Genomic DNA, 13,246 nt, shown 5'->3' on the forward strand with positions numbered 1-13,246 from the left:
TCATGACGAATGAGAGAGTTGTAGCCTACGTGAGCCCATAAACTTAAGCTTTGTCGGCTTTGAATTCTGGTTTGCGATCTGGTCACCCGATTATTAGCGAATTTAAAAATATTCCATTAGTTATTCCTTATAGAAAGCTTGAATTATCTACTTTTAAACAAAACAATTCAAAACGAAAATAAACCGACTAGCATTATGTTTTCCGTATGAAGTGTGCATTTCTCATCGTCAACTTCATCTTTGCAGCTCGACACTGACACACACACACGCACACAAAACACTTTATTAATAAACAATTCAAATGTCTCCTTGCTATATTTGACACGTTCATAATCATTACTTTTGCCGGTTCTTTGTGACAGCTGTTATGTGCGTTATTTGCAGCACTGCGTCACCCTCCGGTTACATGAACGCGTCACCACTGCATCAGCACCAGAACATGGAGATTTTATTTTAGAGAATGATCGCACAACAGACATTAGAACATTAGATATTCTATAATTAAATCAACTAATCGAATATTCAAAAATCGTGACTCATCCCTGCATGGAATCTCTTTTTTCTTTTCCCATATCTTCACTCGCGTCTCACCCAAAGACGCGTTAAACGTTTCTTCCTTTGTTCGCTTTTAGGTCGATTATTTTCGTATTCTTTACTGTGTTAAAGTAGAAAAACGCTGTAGGACAGATAGCCAACATTTTTACTTGTAAGTCAAATTATTTTTAACACAGTTTGTGCTTGTTAGACATATGATAATTGGTAAGGCGCGTCAAGTTCATTTTGTAAAGCGCGTTTCACACGCGCGGGTGATTTTAGTTTTGCTTTCTCTGGCAGCGCGCAAACAGCTTAAATGCCTTGCCCTTGTGGAAGATAAAATTCGCTCTTCATACCTTTTACAAGTAGAAAACATGTGGATATCAGAAACGAGATCGATGGTCTCTTTCCTGCTCGTGTCCACATCCCTCTCAAAGCGCAGAGCGGTAGGCTTTATCACGCGCCTTTGTGTGGAAAGTTTTTTTTTTTTTTTAATAGATTCAACTTTATTATATTATGTAAGTTACCAGTATTTACTGATATTTATTTCAATGCTTTTCAGGCTTTAGAGTGTTGTTTCTTTTTTTTTTTTCTCAAAACACCCCCCCCCCGCCCAACCACCGCAACACCGCCGGTATTTGGGTCCATTACTACCGCGGTGATAAAAAACTGCCACCGTCACAGCCCTACCGGGGATTGAACCACCAACCTTTCGGTTTGTAGACAACCTACATGAACCACTGAGCCACTGCCACCCCACATATTATAATGCAATCATATCTAAATATACAAATATGTATATGAATTTCTTTGAATTTTTATTGAATTGCAATTCTGCTTCCTTTAATTCAAATTCGAATTGTAATTCTAGATCCTGTTTTTGACATCAATTCAAATTCAATTCAAATTCAAGAATTTAATTGGAATTAAGGAGTCATTCTCAATTCAATTCTGAATTGTGCACAAGCCTGACAGGCACTTTGGGGGGTGCGAGACGACCACCATTCAACCCGAAAAAAGTAATATAACTATTCCAATGACTCCGAAGCTGTTCGGTTAAGGTAAAAAAGTTACTTAGTTCACCTTTAATAGACACTGGCGAATCATTGACATTTAGGAATATGATTGTGTAGGTGTTTGAATCGAGATCGCCATATTTGTGTATAAAAAATTAAATAGTGTATCAATAATTGTTTGAATGCACTCATCTAAAGACAGACTGAAATGGCCAAAAATAAATAAATAATCAACAGAATTTAAATACAAAATAAAAAATCTGTAACCAGTACTAAAAAAAAATGTAGGTCATAAAATATGGTGGGTATTTCACAGAGTACATACATTAACGAGTATTGAATAAAGAATGATAGGTCTGAAAGGACTTGTTTTTCCCCTGATCAGTTACACAGACACTTTTACAAACTTTATCATATATTCAAGTTGTGGTGCTCATGCAACCCTGCAAGTTTGAATCTGGCTTATTTTCTCAATCCCTTTCCCCCATAATTAATGTCTCCTCTCCACATAGTTGCTATCCAACAGAAATAAAAAAGGCCCCCCAAAAAAGTAAAATAATATATATTAATAATAATAGAAAATAATAAATAACTGAACTGCACTACTGTCGACAGAGAACATTGCTTGCAAAATATGTTTCTGAACTTTCACTTGCAAAGATAATACCAAAACCAAAAGCAGAAAAAAGTTTGAGTGGGCTGCTTGAAGGTGTAAAGTCGCAAGAAGAAACACCAATTATTCACCGTTCGCCTGACTCATGCATTCTGCATTTGGTCAGTGTTCAGTGGAATAAGTCTCATTTTCAAGCAAAAATATTCTTCAGTTCATAGAAACACAAGCAAACACTCTTCTGTCATTCTATGACATGCAGAATCATTACTGAGAATTAGTCAATAATAAAACGAGAAACTATTAAAACGCATTTTACTGTATATTATATATCAAATAAATGAAGAAGGGACACACAAAAATGAGAATTTCAAAAATGCGCTAAAATAAATTTATAGGTGTAAGACATGAATACAGCAAGAGACACTAGAAGCTATTTCTAAATGATAAACTTTCAGATTTATCAAATACTGGCACAAGGAATGCAGATAACTGAGTTAGAAATCCCATGGGTTGTCCTGGAGGGCTCTGATCTATGAATGCACCCTCTAGAAGTGAAATGAAGAGTGTCAGTGGGGGTTTGTTGCGACATGTGACTACGCTCAACACAGAGCCCTTACATCTGTTCATTCATTTTTTCTGTCAATGCATTGATTTAAAAAATATTTTGTCTTAGTTTCCAATATTGGTAAATGAAAACATTGATATTGGTAGACCTGGAATGTAAACCCTATAATACTCTATAGGGTTTATAACCCTGTCAAGTTTGATTAATTATTATCAGATGCAGAGATATCATTTACACTGATCCATTCCTAGATATTAATTTACTAGAATTTCAACAGCTATAAACTAGGCTACTGTTTGACTCCTTCCGAGAAGACCTAGAAGTCTTTGACCTTTCCAGAGAACTTCCATCTGGGGAAAATTAATATCCAAATGAAACGCTTTGTTTCTGTATCACCCACTGTCAACATGAACGGAAGCTACAAACTTGCTGGTATGTTGCCCACAGGAAAGAGAGCAGAATAGGCCGGTATGGACAAGATATTTCTTTCTATTAAAGTATGAGAGAGAGCTACTAGAATCAAGGCCTGCCGTTGGAAATTCCATTGATTCTCAGATTAGAAAACAAGTTGAAACAAACCTAAGAAAAGAGATGTTGGTATTAAAGATTATCACAGGTGTGATTTAGGAAACGGCTAAAGTTAACAAAACTAAGTCTAAGTCAAACATTACTCACTGGCACGGTTTAAAGAGATTAGCCTACCGTTTTAAACATTAGACCAAGTTTTCTAGCTACACTGCAAATGTACAATTATTATTATGACTGTTTCTGAAGACTTTTGTAACCTTTAAAGCCACTTATGCACTCAAAAAAAATTGGTAAAATGACTTTTGTCAGATATACACATTTAAAACGTACTAGGGCAGCCAAAAGGGATGAAAATCTTGTTTAATTTGTTTTACTGAAATATTACTAATGTTCAAATCTTTTTTTTATTTTTTATTCAAAGCGATGAAAGCTGTAAAGAGTCTGTAAAGAAAAGTGTGTAATACTTAAACGTTAAAAACAAATGAACGTAACAACTATAAACAAAACAGCATTGTGTTTTTAGGCACAATATAAAGCAAAAGAACCTGACTGCTCACAAAAGTGAATAGCAGCCTGTTCATATTATATCAAATCTCCAACAGACAGTGTTATGTATTATGCAGACATGAAAACTGTCAGCAGTTTTGACATTGACACTCCAGAAATCAAAGTGCCACACAGCACTTTTTAAGGGGCGGTTCACACAGAATGCATTTTTGCTTTTAAAAATGTGAAAGGCAGGGCAGCGGAATGAGGGGAAAAGGTCTCAAGACATGTTTAACTCTAAAAACACACAGCTCTAGCGCAAGACTCACAGTGGTTCATGTTTCCAAAGAATAATGCAGTCATGATACATTGAACTGAACTGGATATGCTAACACAAAACATTCAAACGTAACCATGAAACCAACATGTCTTTGTTAATAACTGGTACGTCTGCCCGCCACACAACCTAATATTTAGCATTTGAATGTGATAAAAAAAAATGAAAAAAATTCACAGTCATAAAGTGTAGAGACTTCCTCTTCCAAGGAAGATGGACCAAAAATATTGCTGACTCATCTTGATTCCAGGGAAGAAAAATTAATTTTGTCCCACTAATACCAAGTGCCAAATTACATGAATGTGATGTAAACTAAAGGCTATTGGCTTTTTAAACTGTACAGGCTGTATACCTTGTCCACACTAATACGGTTTCTTTTGAAAACGCACATTTTTCTCTCCGTTTTGGCCTTCCGTCCACACTAAGAACACTTTCCCAGGTGGGTAAATTTGTACACGCCGTTTTCACGTTGTAGTGTGGACTGTGAAAACGATGACGCATGTTTAGTCATGTGACTCATATATTGACTCGTATCTTCATATCGCAGTCCTGCAAAGATGACAGAAAATGTACTTGCAAAACATGAGACCAGTTGTGTTTTAGACCAAACATATGATGTTTTTGACCTGGACGCGTCAGTGAATGGTGAGATATTTTGCTAAATAAAATGATTCTGCCAGTAGAATAGTTTATTTATAGCACATTTCATACACAATGGTAATTCAAAGTGCTATATATAGAAATAGCATTAAAACATTAGTTTACTATGCCTGTTCCATCTGTATCATCTCAGTGAGCTAAGGTGAATTTAGTGTTTTCTGACGTTTAAGTGTGGATGAGAAACTTTTGGGAAACGCTAACGTGGACGGAGAGCATTTTGAAACAAATGTACAGGCCTATTGAGTTGAAAAGTACAACTTCACTGTGTGATCAGCAGTTCAGTATGGCCCACCTCTACTGACCTGTCACATTGAATGAGAATTTATTAGGCTAAATGTTTGATTTATCATCACTTTTCAGCAGCAAAACACATTCCTGACCTCCAGCAAAACAAACCTGCACGACTGGTAAAATTCTTCGAAGCAAACTCGTCAAAAATACAGCAAAAATGTCTACAAGATCAACAAATTAAGACTTAATGACTAAAAATAACTAACTAATACCTAAAATAGTAAATATCTTCTCAAAAACAAAAATTGTCTTGGTGGGTTCTTACGTAATATGATTGACATCTTTTTAAAAAATGATTAAAAACATAGACTTACATTTCCTGAACAAAATACTAGTGCTCGCAAGGCACTGAAAGAATAGTTTTAGTTTTTTGCTCTGTGTAAATTAGGGATGGGAATTTTTCAAAAATATTGCATTCGAATATTCGGGCTCATAAAAATCGAATATTCGAATATTCGTTTATTTAAATGACGTTTAACGAAAAAGACTTTATTTTTTACATTTACGTTTTTTTGTCACCATTTCTGAACAAGCTTACGATTAGGCAATATACACAACAAGCTTACAATATATGTTAAAGTTTTTGTTTTAGTTGAAAACATTAAATAGTATTTGTGAACAAAAAATATAAAGAACAAAAGCAATTAAGGTCTAAAGCAGACTGCAGATCGTACAGAACGTACATGTGCACTAGAGTCAGCATATGATTATCGTGTTTATATTGTTTCACCTTATGTTGAGAAAAACAATAACATCCACATGCTCGAGTAAGAAAACCCGCTGCTCTGACAGATGTTTCAGAGACACAAAGGGGCTGTTTACACCTGGCCACTTCATGCGTTTTCTCAGATCGGATAGCTATCCGATCGTGAAAAGACCAGGTGTAAATGCCCTCCGAAACGCATTCGAGACGGATTTGAATCCGATCGCTCAAACCACTTCAGGAGGTGGTCTGGGCCGCATTCCTGACGAAACTGGACAAGTGTAAATGCATCTGGTTGTTGAAACGACATATGTAAATTGTACTCCTCCCAAAAATGCTAAAAAAATAAACGTGTGAGAGCGTGTTATATGCTATATGTTATAGCCAGATATGACGACGCTACTGGAATACTCATCACCGCAGATGAGCATCTATTCATTAAGCCAACGTGCAAACTATCGCAAATCAAAGTGAAAGTAAGTCGCAGACGCTTAACACACAATCATCATCATTAAAAGTAAAGAAACGAAATGATCTTACCAGGGCTGTTGCCGCTCTCTCTTATTGCGGTCTTTGATTTTCAAATTTTAGCTGATGATCAATAAAATGCAGCTCATATCTGTTGCTTTCGGTGACGTGCACTCCATTACATCTGCATATAGCCTAGCGCGGGAATTGAAGATCGGATTTAAATCCGTTTCGCAAAAACACATTTATGTGACCAGGTGTAAGTGGAATCGTTTTGATAAATCAGTTTGCAAATATTATAATGCAGGCATCACTGCTGGTTATGTTTTAAATGCATTTAATCAGTGAACGTCAGGGAGATTTTCAGACTTTAATCTTGTGAAACGTCTTCATAAGAACAAAGTCTATGAAAAGCAACAGCAAAATAGCACACCTAAGGAGTCTGTCTGTTTAAACTGAAATTGCAGTGTTACAGATTTACTCCAACTATGAAGCAAAAATATCTATTAAAGTTTCCATTAAAGATTCGCGATTTTTTCTAAATATCGACAAAAAACTATTGCGAAATGACGGCGTTTCCATTAACCGATGTTATGCGACTAAAATGTCATTTTTTCCTCTCGCGATAAGTCATTCCAAAAATCATGGCAACGGACGTTGGTAAGTTTATATATATATATATCACAGCCACGTACCGCACTAGACATTATTATTATTAATGGAAGGAAACGTAGACGTGTTATCCAAGCATTAATGGCAAGGAAAGACCCTTATACTGTGTCTGTGAGCGGCACATATGAGGTGTTTCTGGGTTTTTCTCACTCATTTCTGCTCCGAGGTCTTGATTGTGGCATTTCTTTGAGGTTTAGAACCCAGTATTCCTGTAATTCTTTTGTCTTTTATGAATTCAATAAAGAACTCCGTCTCGTATTCTGTCCAAACATACCGCACCGTCTACGTCAGGTGACCTGTAAATGCGCAAAAACTGTTTCCATTGCAGTTTTGCGAAATATTACTTTTTCGAATTGCCTGAAAAACCACCTCATGCGAGCGTAAAAACTTTTCTGCGATAAATGGGAGTTTTTGCGAAATTGACGTGTTTCCATTGAGCGTATTTTCAATTCGCAATTTCAATTTGCGCAATTTGAAGGGTAATGGAAACGCGGCTACTGATACGTTTCCCCTAACAGAACTGCACAGTTCAAGCTGGTTTAGTGGCAGAATCTTGTTGACCCAGATATCTCTAATTTGGCTTTCCTAAGTAGACTGGCAGATTAACATTCAGGACGGCCAATGGGAAAAGTGTTAAGGTTTTTCTTGCACAGTGGCTCAAGTTGGATGGGGAAAAAGTAAGTCCCCTTTTCACGCTTTACCTTGACAGGTCAATAAACCAATTGTTATTAAACGTACAGATCAGAAACGTGAACAAAAGCATAACCAGGAGAAAAGTCCCAATCTTTTAGGATCTGCCAGAGCATATAGGCTACATTTAGATCTAAGTAGAAGGGTTGGCCATACTATTCATTTTGTCAATTTCATATTTACTCAGGTAATTTTAAGACATAATGACTTATAGCTTCTGGTCCTCTCCACGCTCACCAAAAAACAATATCAAAAACTCCAGCAACAGCAATAGAGCGGAAGTGTTCCACTCGATGATTTTATTGAAGCTTAAAGCCTCCTGAAACGAGAAGAGGTGTGCGTGTGTGCCGTCCTGGGCCGAAGAGAGCTCCACGAGGCCCATGTGTTTGCTTTGGACAGGCACCGCACCAATACAGATACGCACTCATGGGCTCCTGGGAGAAGAAGCCGACCAGCACTTGCTCTGTTCAAACTAATTAAAGCTGCAAACAACAGCTTTATCAAATATCATGCAGTTATGAGAAGTTTTGTAGACAGTTTTTCAAAGAATACTACCAGGCAAATGAGTCTGGCAGACAGAGAATCACTCCACATTGCCATCACTCTTGTCTGGTCATGATTTATTTAATCATTTTATTGAAATGACACCCACAAAATGCTATTTTTAGCCAGTGTATAGGCTATTCACCATAAAAACTTCAAAAATGTTTGGACTTACGAAAATTGTATTCATTTTCATACCATTTCCATGTCTGGAAATCACAATTTTAAAATTCCCCCCCATAAGTTTTCCATGACGTAGAAATCGACATCAGTGGGCATGTCTGCAAAACGCAAACTGGAGTTAGGGCATAGGGCAGGATTTCCCATAAAAGCCATAACTTTCCAGCTGATTAAATCTCTTACAGCTCAGCATTACTACAAAATGCATAGCCTACTCACTACAGAAAAGATCTGGTTATTTCCCATATCTTTCTCAGGCCTGGAAATCACAATTTCCATAAGTTCCATGAGCGTAGGAAAACCTCGTGTTAAAACAGGCAGATATGCAAAATGATGTGCACAACCTCAGCCTCATTTCATTTTAGATCTAATTATTCACTATTTATCCATATCATCGTTCATAATCATAAAGCTGCCTTTTAAAGTCAATCCTACCTGCTGAATGGATAGGTGGACGCAAGTACTGTCTCATTGGCTCTCTGCATCCCAGATGAATCTCCATATCCATTTCCTCTAGCCCAGCCGTCACTTGAGCCGGGTGAGTGAGCAAACAGGCCGAACAGAGGTTTCTGATCGGGTAAACTCGCAGCTGAGGCGGTGTTGCCTCCATAGTGGTATCCCGGGCTGCCCATATCTCCCAATGCGCTGGGCCCACCTTGAGACCCACCCATCCCTGACATCTGACAGTAGCTCCGCCTCTCACTTTCCTGTTTGATGACACCCGGTGTGCAAAGCTGGATAAAGTCTGTCTCTTTCTCCGTCTTTATGGCCGGCATGTTGACACTGGCTTCCACCATCTGCTGCCGTTTCCCTGTGCCGTTCATATTTGTACACGCTGCACTGTTGCCAGTGACAACAGGGCTGGTATCCTTCAGCAAGTTGCTTTCTGCCAGCAGGGCATCATCCACTGCCAGCGAGGAGAGAAAGGCAGTCTCGTCCGTAACGTAGAACTCATTCAGGTCAGTGAGTGAGTCAGGCAAGTCCAGATCCTTTAGGATGTCCATGGTGTTGTCTCCAATAACCCTCTCATGACCAGCCATTTCCTTCTCCATTTGGCCATAGGATGGAAAGTCCAGCCTATCTTTCTCCGTGGGAGAAAGTTCCTCCACTTTCACTTTAAAAGTGTCCAGAGCCTGGATGTCAGAGTCACGATTTAAGTCTGCAATGCTCTCGTCCAAGAGTGAAAAGTTCTCCCCAATGTTGAGACTAAGGTGCTCTTTTGCCTTTTGCTGGTCCTGCATTCTGAAGGGTTTAAATACTTTGGAATCTCGTTCTTGTATGTTACGTTCCATTAAGGATGGATCTACCATAGACAGGCTTCTTTGAACGACACTACCGCTCAGTCCGTTTGAGAAATCTTTTGATGTATTTAAAGCGGACGCACTGACGCCAATTTCCGGAACAAGGCCTCTCTCAATACATTCCCCAAAAGTTAAATTATCAGCATCGTCACTGCTGCGTTTCAGTCCACGATCCATATCTCAATCCTGTTGTAAAGACAGAAAGAAGAAAAGGACAAACCTCAGTTAATTTACAATGTTTACATATAAAATAGAGCAGGAATTGTTAATAAATTATAGGCTAGTACTTATGTTTACATAAAGCTGGTGTAAACTAAACTAAGTTTTGGCCTCCCGACATTATTTGATGATGCATTTATTCAGAAAATATTACAGATTCATACTTTGAATCGTACGTTCCTCTCAGCTCCAAACAAAATGAAACTATATTATATGAAACTAGATTTCTATGCATATACTGCCACAAAAGCTCTCTTGAGGTGATATAACGAATTGGTTTAATGCAGATTTTAAAGACTTTTCAGCTAAAACAACCATTCAAGTTGTTTTGACCCTTGTACGAGTAATTTCTCCTGACAACTTATTTGAAATCAACAGTCTGCATAACAGCAGTAATACATTTTGCAGTTTCATAAAACTACCGCAAAGCATTTAAACTCATCCGACAAAATGGAGCTTGATGAGGCGATTGTTTGCTCAGATAATGAAGGCTTCAGGCACGTAGAGACATTAAAACTCATACAAATCCTCCAAATGCATTAGTCGATGCACCGCAGTGCTGCCACCTGTCAGTCGACCTTAGCTACAGCATCCAAAATGAACTTCAGTCTGACAAACCGCTTTAGTGTACATTAAAGCTTGCTAAACATACATAAATGTCAAACAGAATGACAATACTAAATTACTCAGCGAGAATTAAAAACAATTCTAAGGATATGGTTTAAACGTAAAAAAGGCCTGGAGTGCCCAAATGACGCAAATTGTCAAGGTAGCAAGAGAAGCTTTGAAACATATAGGCTATAGCCTATAGGAGCTATAAGAGCAGCTATATGGGTTGTTGTTCGAAATATCAACCATTAAAGCAAGAAAAATATGCAGATGGTATGTAAATTTAAATAAAAATGCACTCTGCATTCACTACGCATGGAAAGCATATGACCCCAAGTACATAAGACAGACTTACCTTTAACAGATTTATGACGAAAAATGCATTTCTATAGAAGTCCGAAGCTGTTCCTGCGTTTAGGTGGCGTTCACAATAGTTTCTCGTTTAACTTCCCGCATGGTCAATAGATTTAACAGGACGCGCTGCAGCTTCGACACTATTTCAACAGCAGCGAGTCGCAAAAACAACTAAATGCGCCGTTATGACGACGCACACAAGTCGTGTCACAAATTAAACTTACAATAGCCGCGCTTTGAATACTCGTTGTTGTTCTTCGTCTTTTGAGGTCGAGCGGGGGAATCGCCAGCATTACATAAGCAGCTTGTCAAACTCCCGACAGCCCGTGATCTACCCGTCAAAAAGCTTCTGCTAGCTTCAACACGGTAAACGCCCCTCCAACACACACACACACACACACACACACACACAAAACTCCAGTACAAGTTACCCTTCAGCCATTCGAATACAAATCACAATAAAAGCTTAATAAAACCCGCGCCGAATCGACAAACGAGCTGATGCTAATGTCAAAAGTGTCACCGAACATACAAATACGAACAGCCGCCGCTTCAGACAGTTGGATGCGGTCAAAACAGAAACGCTGTGTGAACAGTGGCGTATGTCATTCCCACGATGTCATTTTAAGCCGACGACACCGTATACAGACTGTCAACCGCGGGTAAAAAGCATATTTGAACTAAATAATTTGATTAGACGGGGTCGACTGCGCTACGTTAGCTAATGCACATTAGCAGTCGCGAGAGCTGAGCGAGCGCTGCAACTTTCGTACATCATAACGCAACTTTTGCCTGCGCCTCACAATGATCTGAACAAACTCTGTTTACGAAAATCTCTAGACAGATGCATGCGTGGAGCAAACGACGGTGAGCAGAAGACTGTGAGAGAGAAAAGCATTCAGGGTGGCGCAGTTCAGTCCGTAAATAAAGGGGCAAAGGGCACATCCACGGGATAAAACCGAAATACAAGCGAATGGGAAAAAAATGGTTGTACCGTCTATCCTGGGATTAAACGAGTAACAGCTGTCCACTATTGCACTGTGTCATCTTAATAGTCAACATCTGCTCAATAAAGATAATTGAAAAATGTGAGACTTTACACTGTTGAGTAAAGAGAAAGCGACATGCGCACAAGGGCTCAGTTTAATGTCAATATTCTTATTTACACTCGCGTGTAAAATATTGCATGTTGAATGCGATGCAGGCTATTTTAATAAATGATTCAGTTCAGTAAATGTGCGACTGCAAAGGTTTTGAAATAGCCTAAATGTTGACAGAAACAGTATTACAGCTTATGTTAAGTTCCCAGATTGCTGAAGTAGGATATGGTATGGTGGTGGTGGGGGGGGGGGAGGGAAGAGAGAAGAATAACATCCGCAGTTCACAACTTTTTGCTTCATGATTCAGATTTTAGATTGGACAACTGATGAATGTACCAAAGTGTCCTAAAATTAAATTACAATGCAATTTTCTTGGGCTAAAAATGATCAATTTGGAAAGTTCACAAAACACCAGCAGTGTTGTTTACTAATAGGTTACGAAACACTTTGCTAAGTACATTAGCTAAATTAGCCGGCCAAGTGAGAGATGGTTTTATTAGTCTTACTGGATGCAAAACAACAAAACTTAAACAAAAGGCATTTTCTTCAATTTATTGTCACTAAGCCCATTTATTTAGCTTAAATATGCCTGAGTATATAGTTAATTGTGTTTTATTTAAGCAGTGTTTGAAAAGACAAACTTGGAGATAAAATGGGCTAACATGGTGTGCAGCATAGCTCAATATAGCCTATTGCTTGAAATAAATCAACAACCAATTTGTTCTGCGCTTCTCGTCTGGTGTGTGACCCTCTTAAAGAGGACAAAGTAGTGTCTGTACTGTTCCTACAGTAGATGCTGTGTATTTTTGTGCATAGTAAGCACATTTTCTGTAGTGGATGATCTTCTACAGAATATCTGTCAAAATGAGCAGTTTCCAACAGAGCATAATGTATAGAATAATGTAACCCACAATGCAATGTTCTCCCTTGACCCTTCATTTCTTGAACTTCCGGTTCATCCATCACACAGGGAATGGAGGATCATGTCAAGAGCATTGCATTGTGGTTGTACAGTATTCTATGCTGTTGCACTCTTATTGTAAACTGCAATGTAGTGTTTGAATATGTGTGTATATTATTCCGAACATAGCTAGAGTAGAGAATTCAGTTATTAGCACTTTTCCAGCACACGTCAATTTATCCATTACAAAATTTCACATTTACTTACCCTTGAAAGTTTATCTTAAACTCACAGAATTCAACAGCCATACTGTTGCTTGGCTAACAATGAGTCTCCTGTTATTTCATACTTTGACTGCATCTGAAAACTAGTCTGGCAAGCCAGACCTACATCAAGATGTTAGGTCTGGCAACTCACCATTGGCAAGGCTCAATCCGAGGGGCGGGATAAGCGGTTGTCTTTCAAATTCCCTCTGC

General features: G+C 38.4%; 1 protein-coding gene across 1 annotated transcript in view; it reads right to left on the minus strand.

Moving 5' to 3' along the window:
- Positions 1-11,695, minus strand: part of LOC308705923 (glucocorticoid receptor-like) — a 73,709-nt gene extending 62,014 nt beyond the window's left edge. Inside the window, exons 1-2 of the mRNA XM_081391233.1 lie at positions 10,771-11,695; positions 8,722-9,773 (exon numbers count right to left, since the gene is read on the minus strand). Of these exons, the coding sequence (XP_081247359.1) occupies positions 8,722-9,764 (1,043 nt within the window). The 5' untranslated portion in view covers positions 9,765-9,773; positions 10,771-11,695. The remainder of the gene's footprint in view (positions 1-8,721; positions 9,774-10,770) is intronic.
- Between the last annotated feature and the right edge of the window lie 1,551 nt (positions 11,696-13,246).

This window comes from Scardinius erythrophthalmus (assembly GCF_964197995.2).
Source record: "Scardinius erythrophthalmus genome assembly, chromosome: 17".
In the NCBI taxonomy this organism is placed as follows: domain Eukaryota; kingdom Metazoa; phylum Chordata; class Actinopteri; order Cypriniformes; family Leuciscidae; genus Scardinius; species Scardinius erythrophthalmus.